This window comes from Phyllopteryx taeniolatus, chromosome 16 (genome assembly GCF_024500385.1).
Source record: "Phyllopteryx taeniolatus isolate TA_2022b chromosome 16, UOR_Ptae_1.2, whole genome shotgun sequence".
NCBI classification, from domain to species: Eukaryota; Metazoa; Chordata; class Actinopteri; order Syngnathiformes; family Syngnathidae; genus Phyllopteryx; species Phyllopteryx taeniolatus.
This window is the reverse complement of record NC_084517.1, coordinates 8,529,340-8,549,625: the sequence shown is the minus strand read 5'-3', so window position 1 is coordinate 8,549,625 and position 20,286 is coordinate 8,529,340. Positions and strand designations below refer to the sequence as shown.

Below are 20,286 nucleotides of genomic sequence, written 5' to 3'. Positions count from 1 at the left end.
TTGACAAGAACAGAGAAATAACGACAGGCTCCCGAGGTTGGAGAACAGCATGTAACTCTACACCTCTTCCGGCAAACACAATAGACCACACCTCCATCCTCACTCCCGTCTGCGTGTATGTGTGTTACTCAACCCTCTCTTGTGACCATATAAGGCAAAAAAAGTCGTCTGAGAGCTGCTGGTCAAACTGCACAGTGCAGACAGGCAGAGCCGCAGAATTCTTCTATGACTCCTCCGATTTGTTTGCCTTTCTCACTGACTGAAACCGTTAATATTGGTGGCGTGTTTGATGGAAATCCTGTGTGTGATTGTTGACTAAGTTTTCTGTTGTGTGCGTGGAACAGAAAAGCCCCCTAGAACAACACAAAGACTTGGCTAGGCTCCTGACTGTTTAGTGTTGACAGTAAATTCATTGCTGTATTTATATTTAAAACACAACACTGACCTCCAACCTGTTGGGTCTCCACTTGATTCTTTCCAATGTTTTCTGGTTCTACAATGTTTTTCCCATGCTACAAAAAAAATGCTCACTTTAGCCTTAGCATGATTGTCAAATAACCTCAGATAATAAACGAGTAAGGAGACATTTCAACAAAAGAGGGCAAACTGTCAACATTTCCTTCATTCCTGACTCAGTTTTGTGAGTCAACGTGTCTTATCACTCCTTCCTGTGTACTGATTATCAAAGAGCAGGAAGATGTTGAAGGAAGGAAAAAGTTACCGCTGTTGCCTCCTATTTGTTTATTTGACTTGGTAACATTTTGGGGTCTCACAAACATTTTTGCATTGCAATATATGTAGTTTGTATGGAATGAATGTAGCTCGGGAGGATTAGTTGCAGCAATGACTGGTATTGTGTTTGCAAGGAAGGCTCACCTTCTTGTGTGTGTGTTGAATTTTTTTTCATTGTAGGTCAGGTGTGAGGGCAAAGCTTTAGTATCTGGGTCAGACAAGAGTGCTAAAGTTGACGGATGGGTGTGGCTACGGCTGACACTATGTTCTTCATTTTGCACAATCCAGTGAGATCCAATAGAAGACCTGAGGCACATAGTCTGCCTTGGAAAATATATGATTGGAGGCTCCGTTTTGATTCACAGAGGTATTAATTCATCAACGTTTATTATTGTGGATTTCGTTTGCAATGGTGTAGAACAGAACTCAGAAGACTGACTTAAAATTACAACCTGAATTCTAATATTTGTTACATGAAAAATAATGTCATTTATTCCCAACAATCTACTCTATTGTCTTCATTTCATGGTGTTTCTCTTGGTTGCACTGCTCCAGTACATATGTTGGATTAGTTTGTTGTTGTTGTTTTTGTCCAATCAGATTTAAACCTGTATGTGCTGTCTTGCCAATCTAATCTGCCCCTGGATTTCAGAATCAGTAGTGCTGGCCAATGTAACTTAAACTATTAGCAATGAGGCTATTTCTTTAAGCAGTCAGAATTAAAATTTGTCCTTACTGGGACAGCGAGCTATTCCTTGATGACATCAGCATTTTTCCCTCCTCTAGTTAGTTGGAGCAAAAATTGTAACAGCCAACTTTGACAGGCAAAACACCTCTGTAGCAATCTACACAAATTAATACATTTGATAATCAGCATCTCTGGGGAGTATGATGTATTTTATTTTTTAAATATATGTTTCTTCATGTTATTAGATACATTCTGAACTGCTGCACATGAAGTTCATGGCACAGTTGTGTTCTATTATATTGCGTTTTTTTTTTGTATATTATTGATGGTTTCTATACTCGCAATGTGATAGTGTTGGTATTAAGCAGTGGTAAATAGACAGTAAATAGACTAGCTGCATGCAAGAGGCTAGAGATTCTCATCGCCACACTGACGCATGAATGGCCACACACATGCAGTAATTTTATAGAGAGCGAGAATGGTCACTGAGTTAACATGCAAGCCGTTGGACGTGTTTACACTGAATGGGTTCCTTTCTCCCTGACTGCAGGATATAATAGCTTGACACACCCTGACTGACAAACACACCCTGCTGCCAGTAGTATAACCAAGGGAAGGCAAAAGGGAGACTGGTTCACAGTGCAGAGGAGGAGGAGGAGGAAATAAATGGTGAGGTCAGATGTATGTCTCCATATTTGGTCATCCCATGCCTTCATCTTCATCCTGTGTTACTTGCTGTGCCCAGAAGTAATTGTTATTGTGTCTTTTGCCATTGTGCTATTGTGCAACAAACTCGCACTTGTGACTGTTTGTCAGCAGAATTACGCAAACATTTGTGAGGGAGTTTTACGGATGTGGTGGAACATGAACTTAGGAAGTGTGTGTAAATCAAGTCTGGTGCAGATCATTTGTATGTTAGTTTTTTTAATTTAATTTGGGTTCATTTACCATTGGGAAATTGTCTTTGACAATACATTAACCTCGCTGGAAACAAGGACGTCGGCGATATAATAGTCCACAGTTTTGAACTCTCTCCAAACGTAACTTTCACTTAGCCTTGGAGGAGGTCTGTGTCCTTTTAGTTTTATTTTTCAAACCAGCTTCCATGTCAAAGTTGCTCATTCTGTTGAGAGCTGTTTTCTTCCACTCCTCCTCCCTTGTCCCTTTCCCTGTCTGGTCCAGCTCAAGCAATATAACAAGCCAACCTTTGACCCACCAGCTGACATGTCAAATATTTCCCATCTAGCCCAGCGAGAAACAGAGTGCGATTTATTGATTTTTCCACACAGTCCAGGCATGCTGAATGTTCAGTGTTGTGTTCCACATACATGGGATGCTCTGTAACTAAACGTATATGAAAACACAGACACATTCCTCCCCATAATGGCACATAGCACATTGTTCAGAAAATGTGATTTTCCAGTGTTTGTCGGGAAATGCCAGTCACACCTGAGGCTCCCCCTCTAACATAATGTAACTGAAGAATACAGTATAGAGTAGCCATTTGTTCAATAATAGCACTCATTGACGCAATAGTCACAACTTGTTGTTCATCCGAGGAACATTGCAACATCATCATCTGGTTTGCATTTGGAATCAACTCTAATATTGGATAGAACAACTTGTTTATTCAAGACACATTACATTTGCACAGTTCTCCCTCTTTCATCCAAGTTCTCACATGTCCCAAACTGTAACTTTAATTATCCCCAACTGATCAAAAGTGTTGATTCATTAATCCCTGTTTCACAATGTGTAAGCAAACTCTTTTTTATTTTCCACCGTTAATGTCTCCCTGCTGGTTGTGGCATTTGTACTGGCACTGGGCCAGCAGTTCTACTTGGCCCAGTCTCGGCCCAGGAGAATATCTGAGGTAAACAAGTTCAAGATGAACTTGTATTTATTGTAAACTTTAAAAGCGTTATTACTTTCATCTTTGTTATTTTTTCAACAATCACATATTTCTTTCTTTATTCTTTCTTCCACTAGGTTGAAATATTTTTTATATACATTTAAATCAATTATTTGTCAAATGTGGTTACTTTTAACATGGATCCACCTGCGCAAGCATGCAAGTCATTGCATTATCAGGTGTTTTTGAAGAGAACAAAGAAACCACAACCAAGTCAGGCAGTATTATGATGTGTGACTATAATTTCCCTCCCTGACATTAATTAGTTGATCACCTGCAGCAGTTCCCATGTAGTGTTTACATGACTGGGCATGCACGTTGGCTCACCTGTCTGACTGACAAAACTGGGAGGGTGAAGCACTTAACTACAACACTTCTCATAATAGGTGGTCCAAAACAGGTGGAAAAAATGTTTTACCCAAAACTGTCCATAGCAGTGCATAAGCGTGTGAATGGTTATTTATATGTGCCCTGTGATTGGCTGGCGACCAGTCCAGGTGGTACCGTGGCACTTGCCCACAGTCAGTTGGGACTTCGGCTCCAGCTCAGCCGTGACCCTAAGGAGGACAAGTGTTGTAGAAGATGAATGGATGGATATGTTAGGAATATTGTACTTCTATACAAAACAGATGTAACATTAGTTACTGATAGTGTAGTTAGTGGTTTGCTCGCCTGACTACAGTGCAGGCAGTGTGGGTTTCTACTCAGGATGGAATGGTTGTCTCTCTCTATATGTGCCGTAATTGACGAGCGAACATTCCAAGGTGCAGTCTGACTTTCGCCCGAAGTCAGTTGGGATAGGCAAAGCTCTCAACCCTGTACTGGATAAGTGGTATATAAAAGATAGCTAGGTAGATAGGTAGGGTTATTTGATTAGCATTGATGGGTAGATTACTTGGATTAGTACATATTAAATGAAAAAATATTGACTAAAATAGGAAAGCATTATAGATTGAATGTACGTAACTTGAACATTGACATTTGCTTGTTTATGAGTCACATTATCCACACAAACAAGAAAATCCCTGCTGAGGTGTAACTGAATCTTGACCAGGTTTGTGTACCTTGATTTGCTGTTTTTGATGACCCCTTTGACTGGTCGCCAGACAATCGCAGGGCACATATAGACAAACGACCATTCACATTCACGCTTTGTTTAATTTAATTTAATTTAGAGCAGGGTCCAAACCTTTTTAAGCATGTCTACCTACCTATCTGTACGCTGAGGGATTGGTTTTAGCATGTTAAATAAATGTCAAAGTGGCCCTTGCATCATTTTCTTTATGTGGCCCTAGAATGAAAAAGTTTGGACACCCCTTATTTTGAGTCTTCAATGAACCTAACCTGCATGTTTTCGGAATATGCGAGAAAGTTGAAATACCTGCAGAAATTCCACATATGCACAGGGAAAACATGCAAACTTCACACATGAAGGTCAGAGTAGAGATTCAAATCCTGAACCTCAGAACTGTGAGGTACATCGCGCTAACCAGTACGTCACCAAACTACAGCTTTCATATGATGCCAATGAAACAACTAAAATGTTCTTGTCTAGAATAATTTGTGGAGCTTTAATTCACGTTATACATTTGAGGTATTCACATAACCCAGTCATTGAAAAGTGGTAGCAGACTGGACTCATGACAGCAACTGGTTTTGACTGATCACTGTGGTCAGACAAAACCCTGTTGACACACAGGGGGGATCTGGATGATGCAGTCCCCTCTTGAGAGTGAATGCTACTTATATGGTCATAACAATTCTTACTATGCACATACCTTTCTCATTAAACACGCCTTATCTCAACCTATTCCTCCTCCTCCTCTTTTTCAAGTTCAGCTTTTTTTTTTCTTTGCCGGCTTGTTTTCCCCGCCCCGCTGTTGTCAATCAGGTTTTTGAGAGGACGTGATTGGTCCGCGGGGTAACGCTGGCAAATAAGCCACAGCCGTTGATCAAAGGGGCGGATTCAACATGGCCGGTGCCCGCCTCGACTTGCACCGTACGCCAGTGGGCAACGTACTCAACTGAAGTTGCACGAACCAGTGAGCTGCAAGTGGAAGAGGGAGGGCAGAAGGGAACAAACGATAGACAAGCAGAGAAAGAGAGAGAGAGAGAGAGAGAGAGAGAGAGAGAGAGAGAGAGGAAACGATTGCTTGTAGTGTAGCTTCAACTACCGGCGAAACTGCGGCAGTCGACTGGAAGAAAGAAAGTTTGACTCACGTCGACGCCGACTGAGCCACCATTCTGAAAGCGTCTTGTACCTTTTTAAACAGGTAATAATTTACAACTTCATGTTCTTGCTGCGGTGCTCCTCCACAATTAATTCAATTTGCCGTCACTCTAGCATTCGAACCAGGAAGCTGGGCATGCTAGTCCATTGCGCCGCTGGCTTGGGGTGGCACCACATGGAACAGATTTTAAAAAAAATAAATAAATAAATGTTAGAGTGTGACTTGAGTCAACCGTCAAACTCCTGACACAAATGTTAATATCCTAACTTTATGTACTAACTTGTATGTTTCGTTATATGTGAGGTGCAAGAAGTCAATTGTAGCATCCGCGTTGTGGCAGCTGGCGCGAGCTAAACTAAAAGCCACAAGGGCAGGGGCAGGAAGTGATTCGCCTGAATGAGGATGGCCGGCGAACAGTTTCAGCCCAACTGGGATGGAAATAAAACGGAAGGTGCATATCGTCTCCGTCGAGTGTATTATTAAGTGCACTATTATTTAGTGGTTGAACTTTGGTCCCGAGTGTGGTCAGTAACGTGTCGGTCTGGCGACATGACGTCACTAGTCCACCGGACGACCAGCCCAACCCTCACCGAAGCGTGTCACCTCAATGTCGGACGGTGCAGTTTTTTATTTTTATTTATTTTTTAACAACTGATGTTAAATGCCAGGGTCTCAGTGGTGCACGAATACATTGGTCATTTGGCTCGAGGTTAATTTGAATGATTGTCCTTATGTAGATGCTCCTTGTTGCAATATAGCATGTGTACCAGTTTGCGGATCGTAATTATGCTGTGCAAATATCCATGCTATAATGGTAATGTTACTACCGTATTGTTGTTTCTTTGCTAGAATTCAGTGAAGCCTTAATCAATGGAATTGCTTCCACCTGAATATGTTCCATTTGTGTCATGTTTCCCAACTTTTTCTCTCTCGTCCCCCCCCCCCCCCCAAGTGTAGACGGAACATTGCTCAAAGATTTTAGACCTGAAGAACATTTTTTGTCATTCAAATGAGTATATATATATATATATATATATATATATGTATACATGTATACATATATGTATACATGTATACATGTATACATATATGTATACATGTATACATGTATACATATATGTATACATGTATACATATATATATATATATATATATATATGTATATGTATACATGTATACATACACATATATGTATACATGTATACATACACATATATATATATATATATATATACACATATATATATATGTATACATATATACACATATATATATATATATATATATATATATATATATAATAAATGAAATGGGGAGAGACTCCATGGCAAGGAAAAATTCAGAATGTGTGCTTACTTGGTATTCTTGAGCACAAAACACACTAAGAAATGTTCACTGACAATCACGAGTCTCCCCCCCCCCAAAAACCAGATGTCTGTCATAGTACCAAGTCTGACATGTGAGAGGCAACGTTGATGCCAGAGCATCCAGACTGCCAGAAAATATAAATACTAGTCATTATAGAAGTCGCAATAGAAGCAGAGCTGCTTCTCACTCCTTTTCAAATATGTATGATTATGCTTTTTGTTTGTTTTTGTTTTCAAATTTTGTCAATGGTGAAGAGACAAATTTTGCAACTTTTTTTCTATTTCTAATGTTCAAAATAAATACTTAAAAATACATTGTTGAAAACTCTTCTCCTTGTCATTTTTATTTTGGTTAATGACTTGGGAGACAGGTTCTACAAACCCTCAACAGAACAACCAGTTGCTCCTTGACATGTCTCCACCAATAGCGCACGTTTCAGGTTGCTTCCCAATTGGCTATGGTTCCGTTTCACGTCACAATCGCGGAGTATTTGACTCGGCCGAATTCGGTGTTGACCACACACATAAGGCCAGGTTTAGCATTTATGTCTGTCGGTGTTGACTGTTTTCCGAAAGATCGGTGGGGGGGGGGGGAATCACCCTTCAAAATAACGCACACCATAGGATAATCAGTCAGTATATTCTTTTTGACGCATCCGACGATGCAGCCTTTGCCGACTTTGACCGCAAGTGTAGGTGGTAAAAATGCTCAAATTAGGACCGGTTGACAGTAGGTGTGTCCCTCACTTTGAGAATTTATCTTCAAACCCCATATTTAGCACTAAAATAAACATTTGGCAAGTTTGGTGTTTTGAAAATTGCAAATTGAAAGCAGGTGAATGCACATATGGGTTTGTAGGCAGTGACTTAAAATTATGCAAATTATCTTAAGTAAAAACCAGTTTGTCTCGTCACGTTTGGTCCATCTTGCTATGGGTCTGGTATTTTTTTTACACATTAATCTAAAATGTTAAATGGCTTTGAATATTTTTAACAATCCAATGTTTAATAACTCAAAAGACATGAAGGTTTAAAAAAAAAATCTATGTATATTTTCCTGAAAATTGCTTCGGCGCTCTGACAATTGCACCCGACAACAACGTCCAGTTAGATTGCACATCTATTTGCACATATGGTTGCAAACGCATACTTGGTATGCTTCCAAACATGGCTGCACAGCCAGTACATTTAATTTATTTTAATGGTTTGTGTTTGTAGTCTCGGGGAGGGTGGAGAGTGGCACCTTTTTTGCCTTCAGGGGTATAATCAGAAAGTCTTTATTTCCGCTTTCTGCCTACATGTTTTTAAACCAGTGTGCGCTCACCACATTAAAGGCATTTTCATGCGTTATTTGGTGAGTGATAGTCTTCGGTGAAAATGTCATTACAGTTGCTAAATTATACAAATGTGTGTGTTAAGCAATGACCTGGCAATGTCTGCAATATCCTATAAATCTATTTGCCTACTTGAGATGTACTGTAGTTTTATTACCTTATAGAATACTTTAGTTTTATTCTGTTGAATCCTGGTGTTTCAAATCATGAAATTCACAGTTATATTGTGCAATGGATTTTCTAGAGGCAAGCACTTTTCCCACTTTTAATGCTCTTCTAGAGTGAAGCCCCCTGCTGAGATGTTGGCATTCACCCCTTTGTGTGTTAGCTGTGTCTGTACTGAAGACCACCGAGGAGATGTTTATTATGTGTGGGCAAAATCTAAATGCAGACATGCACAAAAAGTTTTTACTATTGTCATAATGGCTTTCTATATTTACAGGGCAGTTGTACTCCTGCCTTGATTGTTTCTTTGAATGTAGCAACTACAATAAGTATGGTGTTTGCGGCCGTTATTCATAGTTGTCGCAAGGTTGCGCTTTGGAGTTTCTATTCTTTTGATGTGCTCACTTCTTGTGATATCTTTAACAGAACAGAGAACCAGATAAATGTCAGCAGATAGAACATACTTGTGCCAGAACTGTTGAAAGATTAATGTGTAGGGCCATGTCAATCATGCTTTTTAGGGCGGCACATAATGATTATTTTTTACTATGGGTTCGTCATTGATTTGAAATGAAATGCTTTAAGAATGTCATTTTAATGAATTGCCTGAGATAAAAATAATTGTTGTCTACGTGTTCACACACTTGGAATCTGCATGCTTTTTAAGGAAATGTGTACACATTGTTTTGACCGTACTATAGTTGCTGTTAAATCCATTTGTTTTTATCGTAGTCCTTGTGGGTAACGTTTAATAGTGAGTAATGTTGATGCACCAGTTTCCGACAAGACCTGTTAACCGAAATATATTCATGCAAGCAAAACCTTTGTCATAAGGTTCTTGGTTTCTAACATCAGCTTATATTTTAAAGAAGAACATGGTTAGCTATAGGAAGTTGCTCTACTTCCACACAGATTGCCGCTCTGGCATAACTCCTCCAGCCAGCATTATTCTCCTCAGTACAACAATGGCAGTGAAACGGGTGTTCAGAACACCCCATTAAAATACATTAGAATAGATTTTATTCATTTGTTAATTTTCCTCATAGTTGAAGAAAAAATTGTCAAACGCTGAATCACTAGTCAAAACATGTATTTCCGATGATGAAAGATGGTTTCAGTATTATATTATTAGTGGTATTTTTTTCTATACTAATTGAAAACAGAAATATACAGTTGTTCACAAATGTGGGACTCCTTATTCAGATGCCAAACAACCACTGTTTTTAATCTATTTTATTCTCTTCAGAAATCTGTGGCCTTGTTGACATGAAGAGCATCATTAAAAACCGCTCACAGACATATTGTAGCATGTTTGCTCTAGGTTTCTGTGTTTTAGTCCACACTTTTTTCTTGCATTTCCTTGTCTCAGTCTGTCCTTTCTCTTCTGTTTCCTTCACCCCTGGCTGTCTTCCTCTACTTGTTCATTTTTTTGGTTGTTGTTCCCACTAGCCAATCACATCCTTTCCTTTATCCTCCCCCACACAATGCGCACCTGTATGGTTTGAAAAGAGACCAACAATACCAGGAAATGTTTGCACTCACTGAAACCACACTGTTGAGTGTTCTTGGCAGCAACGATGGACTATGGACATGCTTTGCTTTGTGGAATAAGACATGACGCAATGCAATGAGATAAGGGACCTACAGAAAAGTCCTTTCTGTGCTTCCAATTGAATGAGTTGAGATCAGTTTTGAAAGTGAGAGCTACTTCTTGGGTACTGATTAATGCAATGGGCTATCAGTTTGATGCACACTTCTGAAATAACAGATTTGCTCAAATTACCTTATTATTATCTATCCCCATTATGATTTCTCACAATAAGTACCAACAATGATTTAACAAGGTAATAAATGGATAAATATCAATATGTAACTCATTAAATCTCTGCAAATGTTAAAATGTTCAAATTATCATTCCTAGGAAATCACAATGTCCCATCACTGTTGAGCTATTTTTAGAACAGGCCCACAGGCTACTCATGTAGACCTTGGTATCCACAATGTTGGTGAATCCTGGTCTAAATGGTGATGTTGGACTAGGTTATACACAAACTTGGACACCATTTTCTAACCCTCCAAACAACGAGGTCAATGGTGGGAAAGAAGCATAAATGTATTACAGAACATGCTGAAAATTTAATAACTTTTGTGTGTGAAATGTGCACCTGGCATGTCTACATGTTCTGTAGAGGTTAATGCTTTTGGAGATTATGCAACGTGTCCACTGCTTATTCCGAACTTTTGAAAGCATGCTTCATCATGAGACTTGTTTCTGACTCTACTGGATGTGACATGTCAGCTGAATGAGGTCTAAGCATATTGTTTAATGAGATGATGGTTCAAATGATAATACAACACTCATCTGTTTGCCGTCTTCACATACTGATAGGGAGTAGCCCAGATAAAGGCTGCAGGTTATAAGGCTAAAGTCCAAAACAATAATTCAGAAGGGTGGAGGAGGATAAAGCGGTCAGGTAATAAACGCTAGCCAAGATGTGCCCATGCTGCGTTCCTCTCACAAAAATGTGATTCTAAATCCTCCTCTTCATTCTTCCATGATCTGTTTGGACACTTTATTTATATAATGGCCAATACAGTTGGTTTATACATTTGCAGTAACTCCTGTTAAATAGATCACTTGTTTTATTCAGTGTCGTAATCAGAGCAATATACTGTAAGTAGAGTGGGCCTTGTAAATTATGTTCTTATTAGACCAAACACCCTCTTGGCAATTAGTACCCATCCAGTCTTTTATTCATCAGCAAAGGTGTTGAAGAACAGTGCTTTTATTTATATATTTAAGACTAGTGTTTTAAAAGCCTGATCTGGCCTGGATGGCATGTTTGGTAGCTACTACTGCACATTATACTCAGTCATTCACATGCAAAGACTTTGTCAAATAAGATTTCTGTTCTTGATTCTTGGCATGTAACTGTTAAAACACAACACGTTCTTTTTTTTTTTTTTTTTTTTTTTTTTTTTCTCCATGAGGCAATCGTCTGTTGACCTATTAGTGAATTATGCTGTTGCACCCTAACAGTGTGACAAAACGTGGTGTGGTGTAGCATAAATTGATTATTCTGACACCCTGTGAAATTGAAAGAACAAAAATTAAGTAGGCAAATACGGCTTGCTGGAAACTGAGCTTAATGTTGATGGCATCTGCCAGTTTACCGTTCAAGTGGTCTTGGTTTCAGAGGAATGTGGAAAGTAATGTGGGAAGGGATGTAGAGCTGTTATGCAGAAAAGTCATTTTCCAGCCAGGTCTACATTTACTTCTCTTAGTACTTCAGTGTGTGCCCAAGAAAATGCCACATATCCCTCAAATCTCTATACAATGAATTTCCACAAATAGCAGAATAGTTTTCAGTTTAGTTCCTCCCTGGTTTTCTACTTGCCTCATCTTGTCACTTTCAGGGTAGTCAAGGTCAGATATGTGACACTATAATGAATTATTACTGAATACTTTGCAGTTGCTTTTTGGCAACTCCCTCCTGCATGAAACTAATCTGGCAGTTGGTAGATCATGAAATGGAAGTTCTTAACACTGAAGGCACTGCATTGTTTTTTGGTATGCACAAATGAGGACCACAAATGAAGCAGAGCAGTGTAAAAGTATGCATAGTATGAGAAGAAAGGGATGGTTTGAGTCATTGATTTGATCCAAGTTGCTGGGAACACAGCAGTATTGACACTACTGTTAATATGCCTATCAGTGGGACAGTCAGTTCGACACTACCATGTAGCCTTCAGCTGGAGCAGGATGGGCGTTGCAAACGTATGACTGTACATGGTCATTCTGAGGTAGAAGGCGTCACGACCCCTGGTTATTACAGTAACTCAGGAAGTCAATGAGGCGGAAAGGAATGAGTCTGATGGGATGTATGGGCTCCGTTTCCAGACCGACGTTGACCTGCTTTCTCATTGGAGCAATTGGGACCTATATGATGTTCAGGAGCCATTTCCTTTGCCTTTGCTCGCCTTCTTTCTCCCACATTTTCTCAAGGCCCTGCTCTTTTTTTGTGCTGTGTTCTGAGTTTGATTTCCAAAGCTACCCTTTGCTTACTTCTTCTTGCTGTTTTATGGTTCTTCTTTATAGTTTTATTCATTTGACCATATTTTAGTTGCACAGATGTTTGTGTAATAGTCATGTTTACAACTTAACTTTTTTGCCTCTAACCTCATGAAATAGGAGTAGGGCTGACAGTGCAAGATGACAAGGATATGGGAAATTATAAAAAATGTTTCCTGATGCATCCTGTAGGGTCCACCAGCAGGAAAGCTGCTGTCTGAGCCAACAATTATGTTGGGTGGGTTTCAATACTGTTTTGGCTACTGTTCTAATTCAATTCAAGGTAAGGTCCAGATTTACAGCTGTCTGATAGGAGTGCTTTATTCCTCGTCCTTTCAATGTAGAGCAGCCCTGGTCAAATTAACTGTCAGCTATTTTCGTCTTAAGGCATTCTCTTGAGATGTAGTTTGAAATGTGTCACTGAATTTTCTGTGTCAAACGCGTGCAGTAGAAATCAACAGAATGACTTTTACATACTACTTGTATATATTTTTGCCGCAACATGACCAGGTTTGTCTGCACAGAAGGATACCAAACGTTATTACAGCGGCCATTTTTTTTTTTTTTTTTTTTTTTTTTACAGTGAAAATGGGTCAAAAGTAACAACCTAACAGCACAGTTTTCTGCATAACATTGTCCAAATGCGCAGTCTCTTGAGAATGAGTTTGGTTCACATTTTTGTAATGACCTTGTTGTTCCCTTTTAACAATTAGGCTTTGAGGCTGCAAGCTGCTGAATTGCAGCAGATGTTTAAGTGTTTATATTCATTGATTGCAACTTACTGTATGTTTGGCATATTTAAAACACAGTTCTCTAAAACAAATGCAGAATTATGGATGAGCTCTTTTTTAATTTTTTTATTTTTTTAACAAGCAACCTCACTCAAATAAATCATGTCCTCTCTACAACCTGGCTAGTGTGCATTTGATGCAATTGTACCACAGATTGGTGAGTGCGTTTTTAAGAGTAAAGGAAGTAGAGCATCAAGAGCAAGGATGTTGCCATCTATTTGATCAATGCAGTTTCACAATGGGTGTGCCTCGGCTACCCTCAGAGTTAATGGGACAGATTTAGCTGTTGAAGCCACAACCTGATATGTGTGTGGAAATGAGATTACAAAAACATGACGGATGTTCAGAGAAAGATGGTCTGAGGCAGGGAGGAGGCCTAGTAGATAAAGTACAGACATTTGTGGAATTTGTCTCTCCCTGATAGAGAGTGTTAGTATGGCAGGAATGCGACCCTGAAAAGACTGGGTAAACAGAGTGTGGTCGGTGTACAGGGTGGGGGATGTTAGTCTTATGGCGAGAGACAGAAGTGGTTTTGAAGGCCTAGAAAAGGCGTATAGAACCAACTGAGAACAACAGCATCACCAGTTTCCCCTCTGTAGTTTCACAGGATGCGGGTGTCCAACAAGAGTTGGATTTAGGCAGTTTTAGCAGTGATGGATTTCAGCTGCAGCCTTGGGAGGTTGATGGGAGGATAGGGGGAAGTATGGGTCATGAGAAGAATGCCGCTCCCTCTGCTTTCTTTCTCACAGATCAGGGTTAATGTGGTGGAACGGGTGCAACCCTGTTAAATGAAAATTACCTGCTCTGAAACGACATCAAGGGTCTGTCACCTTTTGAGTAAAGATGAGTTTATTTTTTCCCCTAATATGTTGCCGAAGATGATCATCTTTAAATGTCAGAACTACATTAATAACCACTTAATGACAAAATTGGCTGAATCTCAACTTGCATTATGGTACAGTGTTTGGGGGGGTTAATGTTTATGAAGTTGACCCTTTGGAGGGCAAAATTGTCAATACATGACTTGACACTAGAAATTTTTGCAATTTGAATTTTTTTTTCTTTTAATAAGTGTGTGACTACAATGTCTACACTGTTTCATAATGTTGAACACGAGAATTTGGCAACAGTATGTGTTCCAGTGGAGCATTTTGAAATATTAAATTATAGTCCGAGCCCAACATCTGGCCCAAAGTATTGTTTGACGTAATTATCACTAGGTTGCATGGGTCCTCTGATGTTGTTTTCCATGTTTTACATATGATCATAATTATGCAAACTTGCTGGAAGGCAGCTCAGCTGGCTATGCAGGTCAGAGAGCACTGAGATCAGCAACAGCTCTGGTAGTGTGGGGCACCAATGTATGAGAAAGCAATTGCCAAGAGACTCTTTGCACTAGTTGACTTATTGCTTGCTTTAAGCACACAGGCTTCTTTTCCCTCTGTACTGGTAATACTCGTCGAGTCACTTTCTATTGGAGTTGAACCGGAGCACTCCCTGTCAACAGGCTACTATTTATGAGCTTTTAAGGGTGTAGGTTATATGAAATATGGGTTAGTATGTGCTTTTGAATCACGATTGATCAGAAGAGTGCATATAACTTGTAGACTACATCACTGTCTGAGTGTTTGGGTTTGCAACCTAATATAATGGGTTGGCAATTATTCTTACTCTTGAATCCATCAAAAAACTAAATTTGAGGCCCGAAATAAACTAGAATTGGGCTTGGGCATGTGAAAAAATATTTAGTTAATTTGTTTGACCTTTTAACCAATTAGATATTGTAATTTTAACCTGAAACTTTTATTTATTTATTTTTTTGACCGAACTCAAGCAGACATTTCCTGTTGTGCATTGCATCAGTGGTGACCTTTATACACACTCCAAAGATTACCGTATTTTCACAACCATAAGGCGCACCGTATTAAAAGGCGCAGTCTCAGTTACGGGGTCTATTTCTGTATTTAACACATGCATAAGGCTGTATTATTGGGCGCAGGCATGGTAAAACATACGCTAGCTTAAAACATACGGTAGCATGCATGCACGCTAAAACAATGTTTTAAAAAAGGCAACGGGAGCAAAACTGAGTTCGGTTGTACTTTATTGAAGTATTTAACAATGTACTCACGTTATTTTTTGATCAACCCTCATCCACAAATCCATCAAAGTTCTCATCTTCTGTATTCGAAATGAACAGCTGGGCAAGTTCTCCATCAAACACGGCAGGTTCGAGTCAGTCTCGTTGCCGTCCGGCTCCTCAGAAATGATGCCGGTTTTTACGAAAGCTCGAACAACAGTGAAAGCAGACACGTTAGCCCAAGTATCCACAATCCATTCACAAATTGTGGCGTAACTCGCCCGGCGCTGCCTCCTAGTCTTAGTAAAGCTGTGTTCGCTATCTGTCATCCATCGCTCCCGCGCCGCTCGCAACTTCACTTTGAACGCCCTGTTTACACTGATGTCCAGCGGTAGGAGTTAATTAATCCATTGCCCGAGTTGGTCTCGGGCCACCTCACCTTGTTTCACATTGTTTCCACGTTTTGTTTTTCTTTTTTCTGCAGAAACTCAGCTTCGTCTTCTTGACTTGGCGAAGCTCGTTTTCCTGCTTCCTCCACTTGCGAACCATGGATTCGTTGATCTTGAATTCTCTCGCGGCTGCTCGATTCCCATGTTCCTCCGCGTAACTGATAACTTGCGGTTTAAAGTTTGCAGTCTCTTCGTAGGTGCAGTTTTCGACTGCGGTCAAGCCAGCCTCCTCGTAAAGTAGCAGTCAAGGCAGCTGCCCCCAATTCTGTTCATACTAGGCATTACGGAAACAGGTCGCCAACTCGCGGCGAAAGCCACCTTCAAAATAAAAGCTTCCCAATAATACGGACGTCAGTGCTCTTCGATTAAGGATGTAATGCAAGGATGTAATGCAACCAGCAAAGTTAAGTCTTGAGATACATTAAAAAATGTAGTTTATTTGATATCTTAGGAAAAATAAATGGTAAATGGACTGCACTTATATAGCACTTTGTCTACATCATCACAGTGCCCAAAGCGCTTTTCAAAGCCTCACATTCACACACACATTCATAAACCAATGGGCGACTGCTGCCATGCAAGGCACTGCCAGGCCCACCGGGAGCAAATTAGGGTTCAGTGTCTTGCCCAAGGACACTTTGACATGCGGACAGTCGTAGCAGGGATTCGAACCTGTTCTACCTACTGAGCCAAAGCCACCCCAGCATAATCCCATTGATATTGCAAGAGTCCAGATCTGTGTGACAGACCACAAAGGACTTCACTAAAAGAGGTTTGATGAAGATCTGATACTGTATTTCAAAATAAAAGTCTCCGAAAACTAATAAACTGCATTTTTTAATGCATCTCAAGATTCAAATGAACCGTGCTGGTTACATTCCTTAACCGAAGAGCATTGACGTCCGTATTATTGGAAAGCTTTTATTTTGAAGGTGGCTTTCGCCGCAAGTTGGCGACTTATTACCGTAATGCCTAGTATGAACAAAATTAGGGGCGGCTGGCTTGATTGCTACTTTACAAGTGGAGGCTGGCTTGACAGGCACTATTTACGTACTGGGGGCGTGCCTTTACTGTCCTCCTTCACGCGCACCCTTCCCCTGTTACGTCCGCATGCTGTCCTCAGCCACGTCCGCTTTCCCTCTGTATAAGCAGCGTGTCGGCATGAAATGCTCAGTCAGTCAAGTGGACCGCTCATCACACTACAACATTGATAGATTTTGGAACGCTGTGCACACACAAGGCGCGCCGCATTATAGGGTGCCCCGCCCATTTTGGAGAAAATGTACCACTTTTAAGTGCGCCTTATGGTCTTCACAATACGGTACATGTGAAAGTAGAAGACGACCAAAAGATATTGTCTGGTAGACTAGCGAAACTTAACCTAGAGTTGATGGTAATCCTATGAATGTTAATTCTATATTACTATACTAATTATAGCCCACTTTCTTCCCGTCTCATTTTTGACACAGCTAGCATGGCAGACCCAAACAAGTATCTGTATGCGGACCGGAACCTGATTAACAACCCTCTGGCACAAGCTGACTGGGCCTCCAAGAAGCTAGTATGGGTTCCCTCAGAGCGCCTGGGCTTTGAGGCTGGCTCTTTGAAGGAGGAGCGAGGTGATGAGTGCCTGATTGAGCTGGCAGACTCCGGTAAGAAGATCAGGGTGAATAAGGATGACATCCAGAAGATGAACCCTCCCAAGTTTAGCAAGGTGGAAGACATGGCTGAGCTCACCTGCTTGAACGAAGCCTCTGTACTGCACAACCTGAAGGAGCGATACTATTCTGGACTTATATACGTAAGTATGAACCACCAGAAGGATTGAATAAATCTGTCACTTATATTTTTACCTATTTGTTTACTGCTACTTAATATTGTAAAAGTGCGATACACTACATTAATGAAAGCATTTATTCATTACTCACCCCTTATTTAAAGGCATTTTGGACAATTCTGTGCTTTCAATGTTTGGTAGTTTGTGCATTGGGGCACAGTCATGCTGGGACAGAAGAGTATTCCACAAAGCAATACCTGTAAAGGCATGTTTTGATGACATTGGTGTGGAAGAACTTGAAGAGCCCTGACCGCCATCCATTTTCTGAGCCGCTTATCCTCACAAGGGTCGCGGGAGTGCTGGAGCCTATCCCAGCTATCATCGGGCAGGAGGCGGGGTACACCCTGAACTGGGTGCCAGCCAATCGCAGGGCACACCTACGGGCAATTTAGAGTCTTCAATTAACCGACCATGCATGTTTTGGGGATGTGGGAGGAAACCGGAGTGCCTGGAGAAAACCCACGCAGGCACGGGGAGAACATGCAAACTCCACACAGGCAGGGCCGGGCATTGAACCCCGGTCATCAGAACTGTGAGGCAGGCTCGCTAACCACCTTACCACCGAGCCCTGACCTCAACCCCATAAAACACATTTTAGCTGAACAAGACTGTCAATATCAGTTGCCTTTGCTCTTATTGATTTGTGAACCAAAATTACAAAACACTCCAGAGTCTTGAAGAAATATCTTTCAGGGGGTTTAGTTTATACTCTTAGGTGGCCATTATAGGAAGAAACTTTATATTCTCATTTATTACCAGTTTGTCTCATGTTGTTTGCTACCCCAACTGTTGTGTGTGTTGCCTTGTGAACAGGAAGCAGAGTTTGATATGTGGACATGGAATGCAAATGACGTTTTAATTGATGTTCATTGTTTATTCCCATGTTCTGGACTGTGAATGATTTGGTTTCTATGACCCGGCCCCTGCCCCTTGTTCCCTCCCTTGCTCGCTCTTGAGGTCCAGGCTCCGGTTGGATTGAGTGCCTCAAGGCTCTGTAGGCTCTCATGGGAGAGCTTGTGCTTCCCAGAGGAAAATATGCCATATACAGATATCTTGTAATGGCACTGCAGGAATCAGGAAACCAAAAAAAAAAAAAAACATCACTCCTGGTAGAACTAGAAAGAGAAACTTGGATGTGGAAGAAAATCAAAGTTGCACTGTTTTTGTGGTTTTAAAGCATGTATTTGTTGTTGGTATTGAAGCAGAAATGATTATCCACCGTCAATATTGGATATGACTGAACCTTTCATGAAGCAGTGCTAGTTTACAATGCAATACTTGCTCTTCATTTTGAACTTGTTGCTGGGTGGGGTTGGCATTACATAACATAGGAGAGGACAAAATCTGAGTTCATGAGAAAGCCTCAGGTCTGTGCTTAGGGTGGACAGGACGTTTCAGCAAATGAGCCTTCTTGTTCAGAACATAAAATACATTTGTAGTAGTAATCAATATTTCACTTCATGCTGATGAATTGCTCAATAAATAGAAATGTTTTCAATTGCCTAGTCTCCAGGAGTTGACCAACTTGAAACCCTGTTCAAGAGCTTTTTTTAACTGCATCTTTTCTGTTCTCCAGACATACTCTGGGCTCTTCTGTGTCGTCATTAATCCCTACAAGAACCTGCCAATCTACTCTGAGGAGATTGTTGATATGTACAAGGGAAAGAAGAAACATGAAATGCCACCTCATATCTATGCTATTACTGACATATCTTACAGAAGCATGATGCAGGGTAAGTCACTGGCCCAAACAATTGCTCTTCTGAGTGTTGCATAAGAGAAAACAAAGCCACATAAGTGAAATTAGGCTGCAAGGTTTCCTTTTGGGTTTAGTTAACTACATTTTGTAGTGGTTCCAAATAGGGCTACAACCTGCAAGCTTCTCATCTGTCGATCCACTGCTAAGCTACAGCTTGACTCTTGAGACCGTACATATGTGAAATAATTTTGTATTATTTGAGACTGTTTAAGAAATTGTTAGTACAATTTCATTCATGGCTATGACCCTGTTAACCTCACAAAAGTCAAGGCATTTCAATTGGGCAAATTTAGTAATAATGCTTCGAATAAATCAATTACAAATTTTTTAAAATATGTACTTGTCACTGACATTTGAACAATGCTTTATCTTGTGCCTTTGTTGTGTACACTGTACACTATGTACAGAAGGACCCCGATATAACACATTTCGGATAAAACAGACCGTCAGGAGTCGACAATCTATCCAAAAATGGTTTCCATTTGTCATTTAAAATCTCATTGACAAAGTCTGTTACTTACAGAATTGGCAGCAGTTGTTGACTGGTATTGTGGCCCAGTGCAGGCAGAGAATGGGACTGACACATTTCCGGGTCACAGATATACAATATTACTGGGTCACATTTCAAAAGACCTATGCCTATGTGGCAGCCATGTTAAATGTGGGGCACTGACGTGGCGGCCTTGTGACGATGGTTATATCTATTGTGCATAGAGCAGAGTGAGAGTGGCATGGCTGCCAAGTCTTTGGAGTCTGGAACATGCTATTTTTGTGACAGTAACTTTTTTTTGTCAAGCCGTTCACCGTTGGCAGCAGATTTGGAACTAGGAAGGACACTAATTCCTCATGAAAGCGACTCTCCTATAATG

General features: G+C 40.5%; 1 protein-coding gene and 1 long non-coding RNA gene across 4 annotated transcripts in view; one reads left to right on the top strand and one right to left on the bottom strand.

Annotated features, from left to right (window-relative positions):
• Nucleotides 1-2,700: 2,700 nt before the first annotated feature.
• On the bottom strand, nt 2,701-5,922 carry LOC133465552 (uncharacterized). The gene is made up of 3 exons (XR_009784656.1): nt 5,844-5,922; nt 5,111-5,721; nt 2,701-3,889 (listed from the first exon to the last, which is right to left on the bottom strand). It is a non-coding gene; the product is annotated as an uncharacterized LOC133465552 (long non-coding RNA).
• The window catches only part of LOC133465546 (myosin-9-like), a 40,365-nt gene continuing 25,543 nt past the window's right edge, over nt 5,465-20,286 (top strand). For 2 of the 3 annotated variants that reach the window (XM_061748489.1, XM_061748488.1), the window contains exons 1-3: nt 12,766-12,784; nt 17,291-17,622; nt 19,235-19,391. In XM_061748489.1, coding sequence (XP_061604473.1) covers nt 17,296-17,622; nt 19,235-19,391 — 484 coding nt within the window. In that variant the 5' untranslated portion in view covers nt 12,766-12,784; nt 17,291-17,295. Of the gene's footprint in view, nt 5,606-12,765; nt 12,785-17,290; nt 17,623-19,234; nt 19,392-20,286 lie in introns of those variants that run through there. The other variant, XM_061748490.1, reaches the window with a different exon arrangement.